General features: G+C 49.4%; 1 protein-coding gene across 16 annotated transcripts in view; it reads left to right on the top strand.

The window, feature by feature from the left end:
• Ppfia1 (PPFI scaffold protein A1) overlaps positions 1–21661 on the top strand; it is an 88757-nt gene that overhangs the window by 53807 nt on the left and 13289 nt on the right. For 6 of the 16 annotated variants that reach the window (XM_076556061.1, XM_076556058.1, XM_076556047.1 and 3 more), the window contains 9 exons: positions 245–324; positions 2630–2765; positions 4707–4930; positions 5915–6146; positions 10535–10686; positions 12009–12181; positions 12879–12972; positions 18889–18970; positions 19060–19260. In XM_076556061.1, coding sequence (XP_076412176.1) covers positions 245–324; positions 2630–2765; positions 4707–4930; positions 5915–6146; positions 10535–10686; positions 12009–12181; positions 12879–12972; positions 18889–18970; positions 19060–19260 — 1374 coding nt within the window. Of the gene's footprint in view, positions 1–244; positions 325–2629; positions 2766–4706; positions 4931–5914; positions 6147–7974; positions 8005–10534; positions 10687–12008; positions 12182–12878; positions 12973–18888; positions 18971–19059; positions 19261–21211; positions 21275–21661 lie in introns of all 16 variants that reach the window. The other 10 variants (XM_076556005.1, XM_076555985.1, XM_076556001.1 and 7 more) reach the window with 3 other exon arrangements.

The raw sequence follows: 21661 nt of genomic DNA, 5'->3' as shown, positions 1-21661 counted from the left end.
GGAAGACTGTGAGTTAGGAAGGGTGAGTCCTTTATACAGTCAGTACAGTTTACGTTTCAGCGTTTATCCTTTCTAACTCTCCTATAACCGGGAGCACTGCTTTTCATTCATTAGGACATCTATGGATTTGGAGAATGAGTTCTGCTTGCTATAGGACTCAGGAAGTGTTTTCAGAATTGAAATGCACCCTACACGTGCCCAGTCCTTATGAGAGCTGTCATAGAAGCTATTTACTGTTTTCTAGGACCAACTTGTCCTGAATATTGAAGCTCTGAGGGCCGAGTTGGACCAGATGAGACTGAGAGGCCCTTCACTTCATCACGGGTATGGTGGTCACAGATGGGCGAGTTTTCAGCCCTGTGCATGCACAAGGGCTTGTTGCTGCCTCTGTGGGCAGCACAATGGAGCTTCAGAAGGTGGGAAGAGGTCCCTTGGTGTTTGGATATGCTGACTGGGGTGTCCATTGGAGGGGTCAGGGTAGAAAACATGATTGGAGCAGAAGGACAGGCCTCAAAGAGAAGTCACACTGCAGCTGTTCAGAATCCATATTGCTCATGGGTTTGGTGCTGCATTTGTGACTATCTTGTGAAAGGACACTGTGTTGCTGCTGTGGGGTGACTCAGCTCCTGACAAGGCCACAGCACTTAGTGCATAGCCCTAAAGCACTCTTGTCCTGTCTTGTAGAAGCAGTTCTTGTTGGGTCTTACTCTTTTGGGTTCATTTCTTATGAGAGTTGATCTTCAGTAGACGTTACTGAGGTGGTCACCTGGTGACACTATGGGGTAACAAACAGACTTCCTCTTGGAGCAAGCAAGAAGACAGTGTGGGGTCTGTGCAGATCAAGCTAGGCTTCCTGCAGCTTCTTTACCTGGCCTACTTCACACCATGAGAGGTGCCGTACAGAACCAGGAACCCTCAATGCAAAGCCAGAGGGAGAGGTGGGTCACTGCACTGGAAGAGATGAAAAGGGCCATGGGGACAGAATAGTCATGGCTACAGTGACGGAGAAAGGCAAGTGCCAGTGCTGTGGCAGCAGCAGACGTGCTGCTGTTGGGAGCTAGTAAGCAGCACCGGAAGAGACTTGCTCTCTTTATTTAGACAAATGTATTTTATTTTTAATTGTGTATGCGGGCAGTGCAGTGCAATGTACACGGAGGCCACAAGAAGGCATTGGATCTGGAGCTGGAGTTTCAGGCAGTTTTGACACCCGACATGGGTGCTGGGCACCAAACTCAGGTCTTCTGGAAGAGCAGTACTTGTTCTTAACTGCTGAGTCGTCTTTCTTTTATTGAAACAGGGTCTCCCTTTGTGGTTCAGACTGGCCTCAAATTCATGATCCTCCCACCTTTCCCAAGCACCAGGATTCAAGCGTGTGTCATCACAGCTGGCTAAGGTGTGACCTCCTTTAACAAGGAGTTTTAGATGTGAGAGGAAGGAGAGGAGTTGAAGGGGCCTTAATGTGGAGGAAAGTGTGCCCATGTCTGGGTAGCCTGTAGAGTAGAGTTCAGGAGACAGGAGAGCAGTGTGGCTCTGGGAGCTCATGTCTTTTCCCATGGCCTTGAGACATTGGGTGGAACAGAGAGGAGCTGGCTTGTTTGAAGGGGTGGGGCCCTGCCCTGGCTAGGAGGAATTCAGGCACAGAGCAGCTGGTGGGGACCACTGGCTAGTTTCACAGGACTTGACAGTGAGGGAAGTCATATTGCTGTGGTCTGCCCCACTGAGTGGAGAGAGGTGAGGAGTGGACTTGTGGAGCTAAGCTTGAAAACACCATGAAGAAGAGGAGGGTAGACAGCTTTGAGATCGCAGAGCTACCTTAGTTAACACAGAGCTGTGCTCATCTCCTCAGCTTGGAACTCTGACTGGACATGTTGAGACAGCAGGTTCCTGAGGAATAAGAGGTGGGAAGTGGGAAGGAAATGGAGTTAGAAAGGAAGCCATGAGTCTCATGTCTTTAAAACATGGAGAAGATGAGGGCTCGGAGATGCCCAAAAGGATGAGTTGGCAAGTCCCACTGGTCCTGTGTGCAGGAGTTCCCCCAAGCTATCCCTGAGTGTGCCCCCCCCCCTCCTGCGCAGAAATCCTTTGTTCTTGGCCTCTGGCAGAGTTCTGAAGTGAGGACATCTACTTTCTTTCCCGGGAAGTTTTAGGGCCGCACCGGGAGGAGGGAAAGGTGAATGCTGAGGTTGAGCTCCTGCTGCTCTGCTTCCTCTCTACACCTTGTCTGTAGGAACCCCCAGTGCTCAGATCCTTCTTGGTTCCTCAGCCTTGTCCCCTTTTCTGGAGATTTCTTCAGCCCAGGGTTTGAAGCCCTGCGACTGTCTGTGCACTGCTGTGTTAAGCCCTAGCTTCTAGCTCCTCCCAGGAGTGCTGTCACCACCACCTTGAACTTGGCAGAGCAGAAAAGCCACAGAGCAGGTGATGGCAACAGTGGTGCCTAGGTGTGCCCTTGACCTAGAAGAGGTGCTCAGATGGGCCTCAGGTGTCCACACCCACCCCTCCTCCCATTGAAGTAGTTGAGTAGGTTTTTCTGGCCAGGACTGGGTAGCCTATCTCTTAGGCAGGTTCAAGGGAGACTTTCCAACCTGACACTTTACTTTCCTTCTGATACCCACCTTTTCCCATGTTTCAGCCGACCCCATTTGGGCAGCATCCCGGACTTCAGGTTCCCTGTGGCAGACGGGCATGTGGATGCTTACAGCACCAGTGCAGTGTTGCGGCGCCCCCAGAAGGGCCGGCTGGCGGCGCTGCGGGACGAGCCCTCCAAGGCAAGGCCTCCGCTTGCGGAACGTCACCTGTTCCTCTTGGACAGACTCTCGGTCTCCTTCTTCCCCCATGTTCCTTTCCTTGGCTTTTCTGGCTAAGAGCTTGCTTTTAGGGTATGCTTGCTTTTTGGTTTTAGTTCTTACTTTAAGAACAGAATTTTTAATAAGATATCCTTTAAGTTAATGCTAATTAGTATGTACTTGAAGTAGTAAATAAAAGTAAATGATGCCAGGTGTAGTGGCATAGTACACACCTGTAATCCTAGTACTCAAGAGACTGAGGCAGGAGGATTGCCATGAGTTAGTTCAAGAGTAGTGGCACAGCTATAAGCAGTGAATAGTACAGTGTGCACAATGGAGTTCTGTGCTGATGGCATGGCTATGTGCAGTTCATGGGCTTCAGGATTCAGGAGCAGCATGATTCAAGGCCTCAGGTGCTTGTAGATGGGGAAGGCTTCCAGGTGCGGACTTAGTGTGGGCCAGAAGCTTCAAGCCCTTGCTGAGGACTTGCATGGACTCCCTGAGTTCCTAGTACCATGCTGCTGGCTCTCTTCAGAGCTCACATTTGAAGAAAGCCAGGAGGAAGCCCAGGTCCTTCACCACCTGGTCTGGGAAAGCCATATGCCTTTTCATCATCTATATTCCCTCCAGTACTGTGAATCATTATGGTCTGTCCCCATATGGGGACCATACAATTGTCCTCCACCTGGAGAGAGGAATGTATTTTCAGATTGCTGGAGTATGTCGAGGATAAATAGCAGGAGGCAGTTGGGTACCATGGACACCTGGACTTCGGAGTAGCCAGCTGTCACTGAGTGTTACAGGCTAGGAGAATGATAAGCCAGGAGGGTGGGGCCTGGGGCCAGCTGAACAGCCTATCCAGGGAGAACGGCAGCTAAGCCTGGGCCTGTGTGGGCTGACACCATGGGTAAGCAGATGAACAGAGGGCAAAATGGTTGGTAAGGGCTGGTTGGCACTGCCCTGGAGCAGCTCTTCCGGAGGGAGGTACTCTGCCCACTTTGAGTGAGCCCTTTCGAGTGGAAGGACAGAGACAGATGGCAGTTGCTGGAGAGGTTTTGAGGATGGACAAGGAAGTGGGGTGGCAGAAAGTTGGGGCAGGGTAATGTTTTGTGGGTTTTGTCTGTGGTTTCAAGATGAGAGGTGGGGGTGCTGTTCTTATCTGAGGGGATGAGCCAGCTGAGAGAGGGTGCCACTGATGGGAAGTCTGCATGGAAGCCACAGTGGGTGTGGTGTCTCTGGAGGGAAGTGGGGGCATGAGCCCTGACCTTCCATCCACAGAGGAGGGAGGGAGTGCAGCAGTGGGGAGGGGAGGGGAGAGAAGGGCATTCATTAACCGCCAGGAGGATTTAATTAACACTGGCTGCTGTGGGCAGTGATCACAACAGGGGTCTCCTCTGTATAGTCCTTTCCCTGGGAAAAGGCTGTGTTCAGGTGCCTGCTTTGCTTTCCTCCTCTGGCTTTTCTTGGTGCTTGTCTATACCAGGCTCGGGAAGCTCACACCCAGTGCATCATTCCATGGCAGGTGAACATGTCCCTTCATGTGCCACTAGGCTTCCTTTTTAATTTCCACTAAAGTGGGTGGTGGATACTGAATGTATCCTGAGTGCAGATACTGAATGTTCAGTGCATCCATATCGGAGTATGCGTGCTTGCTCTCTCACCTTGAGACAGGCTCAGCATGTGCCCAGGCTGGCCCCCAAATCCACACCCATCTCTGAATCCACCTTTCAGGAAGCTGTGTTCTACAGTGCTCAGCCTCCCTGTCTGTCAGGTGCCTCTTGTTTAGCAGCAGCTCAGGTGCATGAGTGTCTTCCTAAAGCCTTGGCCTGCAGTAAACCTATTCACATTTCTGATAGCAGCCTTTCCTGCTCTTAGAGTGTTTGCTGTTACTCGTCTGCTGAGACATAGTGTTTTTGTTGGTAGGTGCAGACCCTCAACGAACAGGATTGGGAACGGGCCCAACAAGCCAGCGTCTTGGCAAATGTGGCACAGGCATTTGAGAGTGATGTGGATGTGTCTGACGGTGAAGATGACAGAGAAACTCTGCTCAGCTCAGTTGATCTGCTGTCACCCAGTGGGCAAGCTGATGCACAGACACTGGCCATGATGCTTCAGGAGCAGCTGGATGCCATCAACAAAGAGATCAGGTGTGTGTGTGTGTGTGTGTGTGTGTGTGTGTGTGTGTGTGTGTGTGTGTGTTACATATGTACTTGATCTGTAAGAGACACAAGGGGCAGTGGCATGCATCTGTCATCCCAGAACTTGGGAGGTGGAGGCAGGAGGAACAGCAGTTCAAGGCCAGACTAGACTACAATCAGTTTTGAGGCCAGCATGGGCTACATGGAACTGTTTCAAAATAAGAGCAACAAAAAGGAAGTAGAAGGTGAAGGAGATGCGGAGACTGAAGTGGATATTGTGGAGGTGTGAGGGTGGAAGGCAGGAGATGGGGAGGAGACTAGAGTAGATACTCTACAGGTGTGAGGGTGTTCTAATGAGGCCTAGTGTGTTGTACACTTGGAAACTCAAGAGATAAGTCTTGCAGGAGTTCACTTCCATGGGAAAGCATAGGTGGGATCAGCATCCCCTTTACACGCCCCACAGCAGAGCACTTGGGCTTCTGAGATAGCCTTTACCTCTGGCAGCCTGGCCACTTCCCTGCACCTTGCTAGGGGAGGTGAAACTTTCATCCCTCCGTGCTTAGAGCAACAGGGCCCAGATTACTCCTCTGCTACCCAGAGCTATTCCTGGAAGGCCAGACACAGGACATGCAAGGTACTGGTGTGTGAGGTGAGGTGGTGACTTGACCATGCTGTGGACAAGAAACAGTTGGGCTTCCTTCCATTATCCAGTGCTTAGCATACCTTCGCCTGTGTTAAGAGTGAGCACAGGAACATTCTAGCTGTCAGTGGAGGGAGACAGTCTGTCAGTGCTAGCATCACGAATGTTCTGCTGTTAGGTACAGGGTCTCCTGCTGTAGCCCACATTGGTCTTGAAGGCACCTCCTCCCACTGTAGCCTCCAGCTGCTGGGCTCGCATACAGAACTCCCACCCCAGCCAGACTCAGCTTGTTCTGCCTGCACACACAGTGCTTCCTGATGAAATAAGGCCAACTGCTCTTGTTTGGATTTTAGGCTGATACAAGAAGAGAAGGAGAATACAGAGCAGCGGGCAGAGGAGATCGAGAGCAGAGTGGGCAGTGGAAGCTTGGACAATCTTGGTCGTTTTAGATCAATGAGCTCTATCCCCCCCTACCCTGCTTCCTCGCTTGCTGGCTCTTCTCCTCCAGGCAGTGGTCGGTCCACACCGAGAAGGGTCCCTCACAGTCCTGCCCGGGAGGTGGACAGGCTGGGTGTCATGACTCTGGTAAGTGGGGCCTTTTCTACCTCAGACTGCTGGGGAAGGGTTACACATGGAAATCACATCTTCCTCTAAGAGGTTTCAGATTATAAAAGCTGAAGGGGTGGAGACAGAGGCAGTTGATTTCTGTGAGTTTGAGTCCAGCTTGGTCTACATAATGAGTTGGGTTAGCTAGGGCTATAGTTAGTCAACAAAGCAAATTAGTTATAATACTTAGGTGACCAGGCCAGCATCTGGTCTTAGTTGTGGGATGCTAGGCAGAAGTCTGGTGCAAGCCAGAAGGGGCTATGCTGCCTGTTTCAGCAGAAGTGACTGTGAAGAGGTGTTGCAGCATGTGGGAAGAGATACAGAAGCCTGAGATGGAGGCCAGTGGTGGAGTACCAGACCTGGCTTCCATCTACAACACATTAAAAAAGATGTGTAAAGGAGTCCCTATCCCTACACAGCAGGGGTGTCTCTAAGCTCTGAGGCACAAGGGCCACTCAGGAGACCTATAGACTATGAAACTGAAGCAGAAGAGATCTTGACTGATTAACTTGGGAGCAATTTCATTTTAGAATATCTATGACCCAGGTATGCAGATCTCAGAGTGCACAGTGACTCTTTGAGTGTTTAGCGTGTGTGTGATCCTAGGAGCCCACATACTAAGCTTGGTGTACCCTAGCCACCCTGCCATGCTCTACCTCTTTTGCTGCTGCTTTCATTTGCAGTTGCCATGACATCAACAGTGAACATGTAACTAAATCAGTGGAATCATTTTAATGGGCTGTTGAATAGTATAGTCTCTGTGTAATATGTCTCATTAGTGCAGTGAGTAAAATCTTAACTTTCATGGCGTGATCTGTGGCTTCATCCTCCTTCCAAATACTTTGTAGGAATAGCTGTGTGGGTTTTTTTCAGTTTTAAGACTGTCCACCTGCTGGCTGTCAGTCTACTTCCATCTGATCCTGACCCCAGATCCCTGTCTGCCCATCCAGCATCTTACGCTGTGGCAGTCCCACCCCCAGCTCCTGCAGATGATCAGGCACCCGAGTGCATATTTGTGGCAGTAAGCTGGAAGAATGCATTGTTGGGCTTTTTCATGATAAGAATGCATTCTCTGTTACTCTTGTTTCCTGCATGTGGACACAGGCAGGAAGGGGTATGTGGTCTGTGATTCTATATGCCCAGGTGACCCACCTTATGTGGTACTGGTTCTGGTGTCACATGTCTTTCATCTAACTGCTGACAGACTTGCTGGCTTTGATAAACTCTTAAGTTTAATGCTGTGTATGTACTAAGGTGTAGAGGTTCTCCCTGGTACCCCATTAGCTTTTCTTACATCTTTTTATGGGGGTGGGACGAGGGGTTGCTCTTACAGCTTAAAACAATCAGCATATTTTTGAAAAGTTGTAAATCGCATTCTAGGTAAGGACTTCAGGTTAATGTCCAGTAGGTAATTAATTCAAAGCAGGTTTGTTTAACTTTATAATAGATAATGCAAGAGCTCTGATGGAATTTATTAAATTCCCATGTATTTGTAACTAGTGACAGAGAGGCTGGCTTCGAGTGAGGGTCATTAGAGTCCTGCTTACATGGAATGCTGGGTTTTAATACATTGCCTGTGTTCAAACTCATTCTTAGCCGAGTAATAATTAGTGTTGCCTCCTGGGAAATCTGCATACTTTTTAACTGTCTTGAGAATGTTTATTTCCAGTGATGTTTCCTCTCAGTGCTCAACCTGTGTGTGTCCTTCCGGCCTGCTTAGCAATTTGCCTCACTGCTCCTTGAGTCTTTTCCCACACGTGTGCAGTAAACCTGCTCTCTTTCTCCTTTCTTCACACGCATCTGTCAGCCTAGTGACTTAAGGAAGCACCGGAGACAGGTAAATCACATGCTGACTTACACACCCTGTGTCTCCATGAGTGACACACTACTGTAATGTGAAGAGAAGTAACTGACATTTCCCCGCAGTGTTTAGTTTGACCCTGCATGTCATTTTGGTGGTCATGTGGGAAGCCTGTCCCTGAAATACTGGGGCAGAGGCCTCTACGTCTGATTATTGTATGCTTTTCTTCTGTTCAGCATTGAGGACAAGAGTTCCTGAGGCAGGGGTATGCTCTGGGGAAGGCTGGAGCTAGCACACAGTAAGCTCATGCTCATGCCAAGCATGGGCCTAGTGTGTGGCCAAGGCATTGTCTTTTTATTTATTTTTAACAATTTTTGTTTCTTTGAGACAAGGTCTTACTCTATAGCTTAGACTGTCCTGGAACTCACTAGGTGGCCTAGGTCAGCCTCCAACTCACAGCAGTCCTCTTGCCTCAGCCTCCCAAGCACTGGAACCACTGTCTTAAACTCTTGTATGCATCCGTGTGGGATACAGTTCACCATAGTCACTGTTTATGAGTGTGGAAGCTAAAGCTTCTGTTTCATGGTGTGGGCTTACAGGTGTATGTTCAGGCTTGTCTGGCTTCAAAAGCTGAGCTGGAGGCCAGTTTGCCCTTGGGCCTTTTGCCAGCTACCCTGATTCCCTGGCAGTATCTAGATATTGGTGTGAGTGTAGCATGCTGGGCAGAGTTGGGAAGAGCTGGCAGTAGCTGTTCTGATGGTTGCCCTAGACACTCTACCTCTTCTTATCTTCCATGCTCTAACCCAGGAGCTCTGCCCTGTCATCAGCCTTCCTAGCTGGCTGCACTGTAGAGCAGTTGTGGCTTCCATTCTACCTGCCATTGATGAGTTTGCCAATGAGTGTTGCATGTTGATGCTGTGGTTTGTTGCCTTCTTTCTTAAGTTAAAAAAAAAAAAAAAAAAGTGATGCACCTGTGCTGCTCAAACAATGCTCATGTCCAAACAGGAAGGTCACAAGTTTCAGGACAGACTGGGAAACAAAGCAAGACTTACCTCTCAACCCCCAACCAAATAAACCATGCCATTCAAGTTGGCAACTTGGCTCAGTGACACAACTCCTCAGTTACCCTGCACAGTGCTCTGTTCATCTCTGCTGGCTTGTGTCAGTGAGGAAGCAGTTTGTGAGCCACACTCCACTCCAGCATAGTGACCTAATCTACAGAGCCATACATGGGCTGGATACTGGATTGTGGTGTACCCTGCCTCTACTTTAGTACCACTGGCAAGCTAAGGTGATTTCTCTACTTGGTAACATTGAAGAGTAAATTTAGTAGGGATCCTAGTGCCATCCCTTTCTGAAGGAGCACAGAGGGTCCACCTGGGACCAGCTTGGGAGCTGTTGTGGGTGAGGCTCTGCTAAGGAGCATGATAGCCTCCCCAGCATGTAGGTTGCTCCCAAGCTTCAATTCTTTAAATAATGATTCCATTTTTAAGCTGTTAACATTTTCTCCAAAGTTTTTAGGCATGGTGGCTTTGGGGAAGAGGTGATAGAACCCTGGCCTCCTGCATGCTGAGCATGTGCCTTTCAGAGCCTGGCCCAGGCCCATGATGCCCACTGCTGTTTTGAGATCATCTTAGATGAGAGATGCAGAGTGTATCTGCTACTGGCTAGTGAATCCCTGAGCTGCCTCAGCTCAGCCTGGCCCTGAGCCGATGGGGCTACAGTAGGACCAGTGCTCCTTAGTACCATTCCACCAGTCAACTGCCAGTCCTCTGTGCATGCAGATGCTTGCCATGCTTCATGAAATCTGTCTAACTTGCTTTAGAGCCAGACAGTGCAGGCGTACCCATAGGACCCAATGGGGTGAAGCTGAGGACTCTCTGCCCCATGTCCTTCATTATATACTCATGGCCATCTTAATGACGTATGCAGGATTGTTCTATTTCAGCCAAGGGTCTTAAGTACATTCATGTCTCCACGTATAGCCTGCAGTCCAAATACCCAGAAATGCCGCTGTGCACATGGGTATGGCTCATGGTCTCTAGCTGTTCTATGTGTTCCCAACCCCCAGAAAGGAACATGCTGATTACTTGCTAGGGAAGACTCTGCCTCCTCAGTGTTCCCACGGAGTGGCCCGATGAGGCCTGTCAAAAGCTCCTGGTCAGTTGTATTAGTGAGGACACAGTTGGTAGCATGGATCAGGTCTTGGCTGCCTTGTTGGGCATTGGCCTCTGATGTGCCTAGACTTCAGGGAGGAGTTGTTGGTGACCTGTGCCTGCCTGCTTCGTACTTTTCCTGGGGAGATGGACTGTGAATCACATTGCTCTGTGCTGTTTGGCTCCCTTGAGGAACAGCAGTCCTCAAGATGGTGTGAACTAAAATGCAGCCTTTTAGCCAGGCACAGTGGTGCCACCTGTAACCCTAGCACTGGGAGGCAGAAGACTCACAAGGTCCCATCTCAGAGCAAAACCACAAACAGAAGAATGTGTCTTTTTGTGCTAGCAAGAAGTGGCTAATAGATCTTTAAGTCCCCTGTTCACTGTTCTTGTCTTTGTCTTGCCCTCAGTTGCCAGCTTCCAGAGAAGAGGTACGAGACGACAAGACGACGATAAAATGTGAAACCTCTCCCCCCTCCTCCCCGAGGCCCCTGCGCTTAGACAGGCTGCACAAAGGCGCACTGCACACGGTCAGCCATGAGGACATCAGGGACCTGAGGAAGTAAGGAGCAGGGCTGAGGACAGCAGCCCTGGGTGGAGCTGTGCTTGGCTGGGGTTTAAGAATAGGAATTATACCTTGGAAATAAAGACAGATTTTAGAGTTCCAGGTTATTCAGTTGAAGTTACTGACATTGTCCCAGGTAGTTCCCAGCAGAGGGTCCTATCTGGGAAACATTGCACAGAATGGTGCTCCAGGACCTTGCCTTGTTCACACACAGGTGCCTGTGTGGTTCTGGATGGTGCCGCTCTATCGACTGAAAGGAAAAGTTATGGCTCAGGACCCCCAAGAACAAGTTCTCAGCACAAAGGAGAGTTACTTGCTCCAGATGGACAGGGGCGGGGAGTAAGAGACAAACACAAGAGATAGAGGACAGGGAGAAGGGAAGAGGGCAGGGGTATTTGTCCTGGAGTGGGGACAAAGAACTCCCTCTGGATAGAGAGGGGACAGATGTAGCACACAGGGAAATGGCAGTTTATGAAGGTACAAGGTACAAGGGGAAACCTCATGTTAGGATGAGGTGTTTAATTTTGATTGGACAGGTTAATTAGGTGAACCAAAGAGGAGGTTTGATTGCTGGACTTCAATACTTGGATAGCTGGACCTTGGTAGTCAGCCTCAGGAGGAGGACGTGGCCAACTAAGGGAATAGACCTTGGGGACTAGCTTTAGGGATATAATCTAATGATTTTTAGCAAGGCAGAGGGAATGGGGGAGAAGGACAAGGCCCACCAGAGCCATGCTTGCCATGGCCAAGCTGGCCAGAGTCCCTTCACTGACAGCCTGGCTTCTCATATTCTCTTGCCTTCTTGGGTCTCCCGAGTTGCTAGGCAGTTCATGTTTTCCCCATCTCTTTATTAATGCTTCCTGTCAGGAAACCAAGAGCCTTTTGGTTGCTGTGATAGACAGTCATTGCATTACGGTTGGCATAGTTTCTGTGCTGTCCTGAGCAGGGTGGGGGAGCCAATTGGAGTCCAGACCTCCTCTTCAGAGGAGCTTCAAGTTCTTTCAGAACCAGCAGGCTTCCTTCTGAGCATCCTTGGCAGTCTTTGTCACTGAACAATGTGCTGTGAGAGACTTGGTAAATCTTAGGAACTCTGAGGAGCAGTTGTTAAAAGTGTACAGTGTCTGGTTGGGTGTGGTGACTTATGTCTTTATAAGCCTAATGTTTTCAAGGCTGAGGCAGGGTTGTCTTGAGTTCCAGGCCAGCCTAGGCTAGAGTGAGAGCCTGTCTCAAAAACAACCCAGCAAAGTGTTACAATGCTTGTGCGTGGACTCCCATGTTGTGATACAGCTCTGATAAAAATCCATTTTCTTTCCTTGAAGCTCCACAGGCTCCCAGGACGGTCCTGTGAGCAACCCTAGCAGCAGTAATAGTAGCCAGGACTCCCTCCACAAAGCCCCAAAGAAGAAGGGCATCAAGTCCTCCATTGGCCGTTTGTTTGGCAAGAAGGAAAAGGGCCGGCCTGGACCACTGGGCAAGGAGTCACCAGGACAAGGTTGGTAGGTTTGCAGTAAGCTTCTTTTTTAAAATTTTTATTTCATGTGCATTGGTGTTTTGCCTGAGTGTATGTCTATGTGAGGGGTTTGGATCCTCTAGAACTGGAGTTATAGACAGTGAGCTGCCATGTGAGTGACTGAGCGTAGGTCCTCTGGAAGAGCAGATGATGCTCTTAACCACTGAGCCATCACTCCAGCCCCTGCAGTAAGCATCTTTTGTTTGTTTGTTTGTTTGTTTGTTTGTTTTTTGAAATAGGGTTTCTCTGTGTAGCTTTTGAAGCCTGTCCTGGAACTTGCTCTGTAGACCAGGCTGGCCTGGAACTCACAGAGATCCACCTGCCTCTGCCTCCCCAGTGCTGGGATTAAAGGCATGTGCCACCATTGCCCAGCTTGCAATAAGCATCTTAACAAGGGTGTGAGGTGCTCTTGGGTGCCTGCTGTGTCTGCCCATTCTCTACATGCCACCATGCTGCTGGACATTATCTCTAGAGTGTGGGCCCTAGAAGGTGGTAGCTACATGACCCAAAGAGCAGTGGCTAGCAGCTCAGATACACCAGGTGTCTTGTCTTAAGCAGTTGCTGGGCTGTTTGGTCAGAAATAGCTCTCGGTGTGAGCTTAACTGCCTGTAGAGAGCAGACCGGAACTTTGCTCTGCCATGTTGATTGCCTTAAGTCTGGGGTCTCTGCTTCCTTGTAGCTGGTGTTTCAGAGATAGAAAATTCATCTCAAGATGCCTTGGGACTCAGCAAACTGGGAGGACAAGCTGAGAAAACCCGGAAACTTCAGAAAAAGTAAGCTGCTCGTTGTGTCTCCATATGAGGCAGTTGTCAGTAAATGGGGTTTAGGTTTCAGCTGGTATCAAATTCTGTGCACAACTGTGTATATGCATAGCCTTCTGAAAAAGTAACTCCATACTGAGGGGAAGGGAAGTGGAAACAGAAAGATCCTGGAGCTTGCTGGCCAGCCAGTCTAGCTAAACAGGCAAGCTCCAAGTTCAGTAAGTGACTGTCTCAGAAAGTCGTGTAGAGATTGATAAAGAAAGATGCCTGATGTTGAGGTACCCACATACACGAACAGCAGGTACACATGTATACCCCTCCAACACACACACACACACACACACACACACACACACACACACACACACACACACAAAACTACAGCCGTTTTTAACCCACACTTCCTAAAGGAGGGAGCATTTATGACACATAGAAGGCATTTGCCTGGATTTCTGCCACCATGGAAAGTGTCTTGTTGAGGTGGCATGCTCCAGAACCCATCTTTGGCATCTGACCTGCCCACAGGTCAGCTCTGTGGCTCTGGGAAGTCATGTAGCCCTCTGTGTCTATTTTCCTCATCTGTAAGATGAGAATCACGGCAACTCACCCTGGATGGCTTTTCTGAGTACTAAATAGGATGGTGACTATCCTGAAGAGTGATAACAGGGCTGGGATATGGCTCAGCTGATAGAGTGCTAGCCTAGAATGGACAAAGCCATGGCCCCTCACTAGCACTATATAAACTGGACATAGTGGCTTGTGACAAATCCCAGAAGTAGAGCCAAGAGGACCGGAAGCTAAAGGTTATCATCTACTACACAGTGAGTTCAAGGCCAGCCTGAGATACACATAAATATCTCTTAAGTCCTGCAAATAGTCTTAAACAGCTGAGCTATAAGGGCAGCCACAGTGACTGTTTGGACTCATGTGAATGGCCCCCTGGAAGTACTTGCTACAGTGTTTTCTCCTGGTAGACTGTCTTATCACAGATAGATTTAAGAACTTGTAGCCTATTAAATTTCAGTTCTGCACTAAGTCTTGAAAAGCTGGAGGTGTGGCTCAGGGTGAGAAGTGCATATCATGCTGAGACCCTGGGTTTGCAAAGAGGAAAAAAAGTCAGTAAAGTAAATCACTGTTCTGAAAATCAGTAGTACTGTTTGGGATGGCTGTCACTCTAGGGCACAGAGCAGTGATGTATATGTGGATTTACTCTGCATAGAACACCTGTCTGGAAGCTTAGCTGCATCTAAAACCAGTGAGGGGAACAGGCAGACAGGTTGATGAGACAGTGCATTGAAGAACAGGCAAGTGTATAGACCAGAAGTGAGAGCTGAACTTACAAGGGGAAGTAGGCCCTGAGGCAGCATGGACTGGATGGTCCTGCAAAGGGTCCCGAGTGCTCTGGAGACAGTGCACTGCACCCAGAATGGTGCTGGCCTTTGTGTGGGGCTGCCAGTCATGAGCTTGGCCTCATGTGTTGTCTAGTAACTAAGTGGTCTGTGCCCAGGTGAGGACCAGGCTGCACTAGCAGCTGCCGCTGACTCCCTTACCTTCAGGACTCTGCAGAGGAAAGTTTATAGAAAGCTCTTAACATCCAGATTTGATTTGGATATTGCTGTCTTTGAACTGAGTAAAAATGTTTTGAGATACCTTGGGATTTGCCGTTTGGCCATGTGAAAGTTGATATTAAACCCAGCTTCTTCAGGCAGTGGTGGTGCACACCTTTAATCCAGTCCCAGCACTCAAGAGGCAGAGGCAGGTGAGGGAGTGTTTGAAGACTCATTTCTCAGGACTGCTTCCTATGGCCAGCCCCTGACTGAGGATCTCTTCTGCCTGTTGATGGACCAGGCAGCCGCTGGCAGGCGAGGGCTGATAAGGGCAAATTTGACAAATTTGCTTTGGGGAACTACTCAGTGAGAGTGGGGCAGGGGCCTTCCTCCCTTTTCTGATGGTGCCCACAGCCACACACCTCGGGCCACTGCTACTGAAGCTTGGCTCTAAGTCACTTTGGCTTTAACATGCCCTCCCACCTCTGTGAGGTGCTGTGGTGTGCTCACAGGTAGGGAACTAGACTTGTGGAGAGCCATGCTGTGGGATGCTCCTAAGGACACTAGGCTTACCCTCAATGCTGAACTTCTGAGAGGATCGTGGCAAAAAGGTAGCCTCTGTCCTTTCCCTGTCATAGTGGTGTCACCTGTGTCCTTAGGACTCCTAGCTTGCCCACTTGATGGAGACACTTGCTGTGGCTGGTGTCAGGGAAGAAAGGCCCTTAGCCTTCATTCAGGGCCTCAGTGGGACAGTACTGACAGTGAGGATACAGTTGAGTGTGGGGATAGAGACCTACCATGCTTGTGGGATTATGGAGTAGGTAACCACAGCTCCATCTCACCAGCTCCATCTCATTGTGGGGCCTGTCCTCACAACATTGAGTGTATCTCTAAAACTCTACCAGTTGATTTCCTTGATTTGCCTTTGAGGTGCTGAGGATGAAGGCCGGGGTTCTGTGACTGCTTGGCCAGCACTGTGCTGCAGAACCATACCCTTCAGCTCTCCAGTTCTGATTGCAAAGGGAATAGTTCTGCTGTATGAGTTTGTGTTAGAGCAGCCATCACACATCAGCCTCTGGAGCCAGGCACAATGGCTCGTGCCCACAATCGCAGTGTCCGGGAGGCAGAGAGAAGAGGATTCCAGGTTTGCAGAAAATGATCCACCTCACAGCCCAGGAAGAGAGGACAGTAGAAGCTCTACTGCCCTGGTTGCGCTGTCCGGGATTCTGGAGTTGAGGGAGGCTGAAAGCAGCACCTGTGGCCCCAGGGGCAGCAGTGAGTTGTCAATCTCATGCTTCCCAACAGGCAGACGCTCTTGGTCTTAGGCCTGAGGTACAGACAGCTCTGTGGGCCTTTTAGAAGGCATTTCCTTGGGCTGGGGAGATGGCGTAGTCAGTAAAGTGCCTGCCACGTAAGCATGAAGACTTGAGTTGGGATCTCCAGCACTCATGTCAAACCTGGGTGTGGTGGTGGTCTGCACCTATAACTTAGTGCTGGGGGCTCAAGTGAGTCGCTGGAGCTCAGTGACCAGTCAGTCTAGCTAATCAGTGAGCTTCAGGTTTAGTAAGAGGACTGTGTCAAAAAGGTAAGGTGGAAGCTGAGCAATGGTGGCGCACGCCTTTAATCCCAGCACCCAGGAGGCAGAGGCGGGTGGATCCCGAGTTTCAGGCCAGCCTGGTCTACATAGCGAGTTCATACATGATACCCACACACACACACCCAAAAAGATTTTTTTAAAGATTTTTGTTACTTTGGTCACTGTGTTTTAAGCTTTGGGGACAGTGGCTAAAAGAGTTTTTATTACTTGGAAAATTGACTAGTAAGAAAAGAAACGTTGGTGAGGGTTAAATGCCCTCTCTGCTTTGTGTGACAGGGTCTTGTTGTGTATCTCAGGCTGACTTCTAAATCATGGCAATCCTGCCTTAGCCTCCCAAGTATTTAGATCATAAGCGTGAGCAGACACACCCCGCTCTTAGCACATTTATTTTGATAGTTATATAGAGCAGAAAGGCAGAGTGGCTCTTTAGCTAGAAAGTGGCTGTTGGTAGTCGGGTGAGTCTGGAGACGTCCCACATGGGAAAACTGACTGGGTTGGGAAGTATTGTGAAGATCAAGGGGTCAGCCCCATACTAGGTGAAGTGGAGAGGAGGGAGGTAATATTTCTGTCGTTAGACATCTCAGGGTTGAATCAACTAGACTTGGGTGTATACAGTCATGGATGTTCTGTCCCATGACGCATGATTGGTGAGACTTACATTTGCCAGCCTTGACATAGCTGTGTTGGGGCTATAAGGTTACAAATTACCCAGTAGAGAAGTCTCAGGAGGCAGAGGGAAGCCAGTGCTAGCCACCTTTCCAGGTCCTGCTTCCTATGACTGATTGTCCTCCATCTGACTGGTCCCTAGTTTATGTCCTACTGTCTCTACACTATTCCTCCTGCTACAAGTGGCCTGGGCTCTAAGAACCAGCAAAGGCTGTTTCCTGTAACACAAATCCTAAATGGTCTTATAATAAAAACCCAGAACCAGCTATCAGGGTGAAAGCTGAAAGATCAAAGAAGCAGAGCAAGCCACAGCCACCACCTCTTACCTCACCAACTCCTCAGCCTGGAAGAGCCTGAAAGAGCTTGGATTCTTGTCTCCTCCCACCTTATATATATTCCTTTCTCTGCCCAGCCATATCACTTCCTGTTTCAACCTTCCTAGTGCTGGAATTAAAGATGTGTGCCACCACTGCCTGGCTCTGTTTCTCGTTTAGACTGGGTTAATCTCGTGTAGCCTTGAACTCAACAGAAATCCAGATCTCTGCCTCTGCTTCCCAGTGCTAGGATTAAAGGTGTGTGCCACCACTGCCTGACCTCTATGGCTAACTCTGTGGCTAGCGCTGTCCTCTGCATTCCAGGCAAGCTTTATTTCTTAGATAACAAACAATATATCACCACAGTTTTCAGTGCTAGGAGGAAGTTCAGGGCACCCCAAGGGTGCTGCAGACTCCATTGGTAGCCACTGAGGCTGCAATGTGCTTGCTTAGCTGCCTGTTCTCTGCATGACCTATTACTACTGGATAACAGAGGTCCTAGCAAACTGCCCAGTTGAAGAGGACTTAGTCCATTCAGTGTGACCTTAGCTTAGAAATTTTGATGGCCAGGCCACATACCCAGGATGGGCCCTGTGCTGTGTCCTCCAAGTTTGGAGTTGGTCTGCAAGGAGTGAAGCTGCTTCCCGTGGTTTCTTTGCCTGTTTTGATAAGTAATACCAACTGCCATTGAGGAGAGTTTGTCTGGATGAAGCAGAAAGTCCCCCAGTCACTAGTTGGTGCCCCAAGACATCAGCTCCCCCACCTAGCTAGGGTTGGTGTCCATCCTACAGACCTTCACTATGTCAGCTCCACATGAGCACACTTGTCTGTCTCTTCTCTAGTTTATTCCTCAGATGGGAAGTGCTATTTTGACTGCCTGAGACAACAGATAATGCTGCTGTCTTGGGGATCTGCCACTAGCCAGTGATGGAAGGCAGCTATTGACTGTAGGAGCCAAAAATAGCTGAAGTCAAGCTTGAAGCTGTCTGTGACATTGTGACTTGGGGGAAAGCCCTGCTCTGGGCAGTTATTGTAGAGTCAGGATTTGGGGGGTTGGTTTTGGTTTTACAGAGCTGGATATTACACAGTATTTGTCTTTAGAAATAAAAGATTCTGGAATCTCTGGCAGCCACACATGCAAACATGGAGAAATATAATTTTCAAGAAAGAACCTGTGTGGGGATAGAACTCATACCTGGAGTGTACTGTGATGCAGTTTACCCAGTGCACTTTCTCCCCAGGGCTTTGAACCATTCTGTTTTGTTTTTGTTTTGTTTTTGTTTTCTCCAGACAGGGTCTCACTATGTAGCTCGGGATGTCTTGGAACTCACTATGTAGACCAGGCTGGCCTTGAACTCACAGAGATCTTCCTGTCTCTGCCTCCTGAGTACTGGGAGTATGCTACTATGTCTGATTTTTTTTTTTTTTTTTTTTGCGCATTCATATATATTTAAGGACTCAGCACTAGGTGTCCATCTGCCAACCTGCATATGCTCTCTTTCTGGACAGTGTTAAAAAGGCTGTGGCACCTAGGTTTTACCTTCAACACTATATGAACTTAGGTATGACGACTACTGGGTGCTCCTCAGGCTGATGGTCATTCTTTCAGAAGAGGTGGGATTCTGTGGGGATCAAGGGATCAGCCAGCTCTTCACGCAGGCACTCTGTAGTAAACACAAGCTAGTGTGCTGTAGATGATGCCGGCAGCTTGAAGCTCAAGGGAAGTGGTAAGGACCTGTTGTGCTCTGGAAAGCCGTCAAAGATGCCTATTTAACTGGTTATTTTGAATATGTTTCCCTCATAGGCATGAGCTGCTGGAGGAGGCCCGCAGGCAAGGTTTGCCTTTCGCACAGTGGGATGGGCCCACGGTGGTGGTGTGGCTGGAGGTGCGTCCTCTTCACATGCTGCATTATGAGAACTCACGAAGGCTTCTCACACTTGCCTCATGTTCTGGCCTTCTTGTTCCTGTGTCTAGCTCTGGGTTGGGATGCCTGCATGGTATGTGGCTGCTTGCCGAGCAAACGTCAAGAGTGGCGCCATCATGTCGGCCCTGTCAGACACCGAGATCCAGCGGGAGATTGGCATCAGCAACCCCCTGCACAGGCTGAAGCTGCGGCTGGCCATCCAGGAGATCATGTCACTGACTAGCCCTTCTGCCCCACCCACATCCAGGACGGTAAGTCCACATGCACTTATGCTCTGGGAGGAAGGACTACCTCCTGCAAGGCTGTGGGCCAGTCCACCTACTTGCTGGATGACCCAAGAACAGCCAAGAATTTTGGGCTAGGGCATAGCTCTGTGTAGAGTACTTGCCTAGCATGTGAAAGGTCCTGGGTTCATCCTCAGCACTGGGCAAAGGCTTTCATGAAAGCTTGTCTGAAACTGAGCGTGAGGAGGCCCACTGTGATCTCAGCTACATTGGAGTCTGAAGATCAGAGCTTTGAGTCCAGCAGGGACAACATATTGAGACCCCACTCAAGTTAAAAATGAAAGCTTGTCTAGAAAAACCTCAAAAAGCAGGAGATTTAAAGGTGGAAATTGATCCTTACAAACCTCACTTGCATTTATTGTACCCATCATCCTGGGGGCTTCTGGGTAGGAGCTTAGGAAGTTCATACTCTATACTAGCACTTCCTGCCTTTTGACTTCCATGTCTGATGACCCCTGGCCACACATTGTTGGTGTTTGCATTCACACACAGATGTGCTACTTGCTGAGTAGGTCACACAGTCCAATGCCTGTGACTTCTTCTTCACAGTGCAGCTGTAGGCATCAAAGGTCTCTGACTGCCCCGGGGCAGCTGCTGGCCTGGGCCTATGGCAAGTCTGTCAGAGAGGTGGGATTGTACCTTCTTCATGTGCAGCACTGCCTCTAAGTGGGTGTGGACAGGAAGGGCAGCCCCTCCCTGCCTTTTGTTGTAGGCAGAGGGGCGCTGGAAAGTAGAACAAGGCAAAAACAGATAGACTGGTGCTGCTGATCAAACTCGAGTCCCTCTCCTCCTCCCTGTGAACTCTGCCCTGGCATGGCCTCGGAGGCTGTGTGAGGAGTGAACTGCTTGCGTTTTCTGTGCAGTTAGAGCTCTGCAGAGCACCTCGGAGGCACCTGTTGAATGCAGATGATGGCACGAGTGAGGGAAAGCTGCTGCCCTCCCGGTCACTAGAGAATTCACTCTTTCTTCTCACTGTAAAAACCAGAGGGAAACGTCAGACATGTCCATACTCCTGACTTAGCTTGGGTGACTCTGGAGAAACTCCTGGAGGACCTTTGTGACATTTTCTACAACAGCCTAAGGCCTGACCCAGAGTTCAAAGTTAAAGTGTTGAAGTTTTTCTGTTTTCTGTGGAATGAACATTGGGCTTCTGTCTTCAGCTAAGGCTCAGAGCTCTTCCCCCAGAGAATGGCTTTTGTTGCCAGAGTCCCTCTGTTCCCTGGTAGTTTCATGTCAGAAAGGCATGTTCATTGTGGCCCCTCCAAAGTCCTCCTCAGCTATGCTCTTACAGGGAGCTTCCGTCATTTCAGCTAGCTTGGAAGTCTTCCCCCCACACTATGAGGCGTAGGCATAGGTTCCTCCCTTGAGCTTACATCAACAGACTGTGGATTTTGGTCCCTTATCAGGCTCTAACAGGGATGCAGTGGGGACACAGTGTGGTTAATTGTGGCCTGTCTGGCTTGGTCACTTGGTATACCTGCCAGCTGGAAGAGGGGCCTCGACTGCTATTGAGATGAGGCTGCTTGTAGGAGGGTTCCTTTCGGAAGTGCTATGGATCAAACCCAGGGCCTGGCACCTGCTAGCCACTCAGCCCCATCTCCAGTCCAGTGAGACTGTTGTAAGATAGTGAGCATGGAGGTCTGAGAGAGCAAATATTTCTAAGTCTAAACTGGGCTTTCTTTAGTTACATACCTCAGGGGTGGGCACAGCCACCCAGCTCTGGAAGCTCCTCTCTGTTGACCAGTTGCTGGCAGGGGGTAGCTGCTGGCTGGAGGGCTGGGTTGTTGTGGCTTTTTGTCATTTCTTGTGAAGAGTGGCCTTTGCCTCAGGCTCCTGTGCCTGAAGTTTATGTGTGTGCCCTCTCCTCTTTGTCATGCTTCCCTGGCCCGGGATGTGGCTGGTGCACTGGGTACCTTAGACCACAGGAAATGTCTGGTTGACACATGAAGAGATGGAAACGCTCACAGCCACGCCGCAAACGGTTAGTCATTGAAGCCTGTGTTCCCAGGGCACACGGTGTGTCAGACCAGCTTGGGCTTTGGCCTTTCTCTTGGGAATGAAAGTGTTCATGTTCAGTTGTTTCAGAGACGTGTCCCTTTAGGTTATCAGCTAAGTGTGCAAACTAGAGTTTTCTTTTGTTTTCGTTTTTTTTCCAGCATCTTAAGGTTGCAGACATGCTCATTTAGATAGAATTGATTCTCCCTGGGGAAAGAGCTCAGTTTAACACCCCACTGTGACAGTGGATTCCAGCTTTTCTCTCTTACTGATACGCTAAGCATGGAAAGGGTGTGTTCCTTGCATGAAAACCCCAGGCTGCTGGTGCTGCACAGACTGCATGCTGCTGTGACCCCAGCATGCTCACATATCC

Source organism: Peromyscus maniculatus, chromosome 1 (assembly GCF_049852395.1).
Source record: "Peromyscus maniculatus bairdii isolate BWxNUB_F1_BW_parent chromosome 1, HU_Pman_BW_mat_3.1, whole genome shotgun sequence".
NCBI classification, from domain to species: Eukaryota; Metazoa; Chordata; class Mammalia; order Rodentia; family Cricetidae; genus Peromyscus; species Peromyscus maniculatus.
Note: the sequence above shows the minus strand (reverse complement) of the source record. Positions and strands in the feature narration are given on the sequence as shown.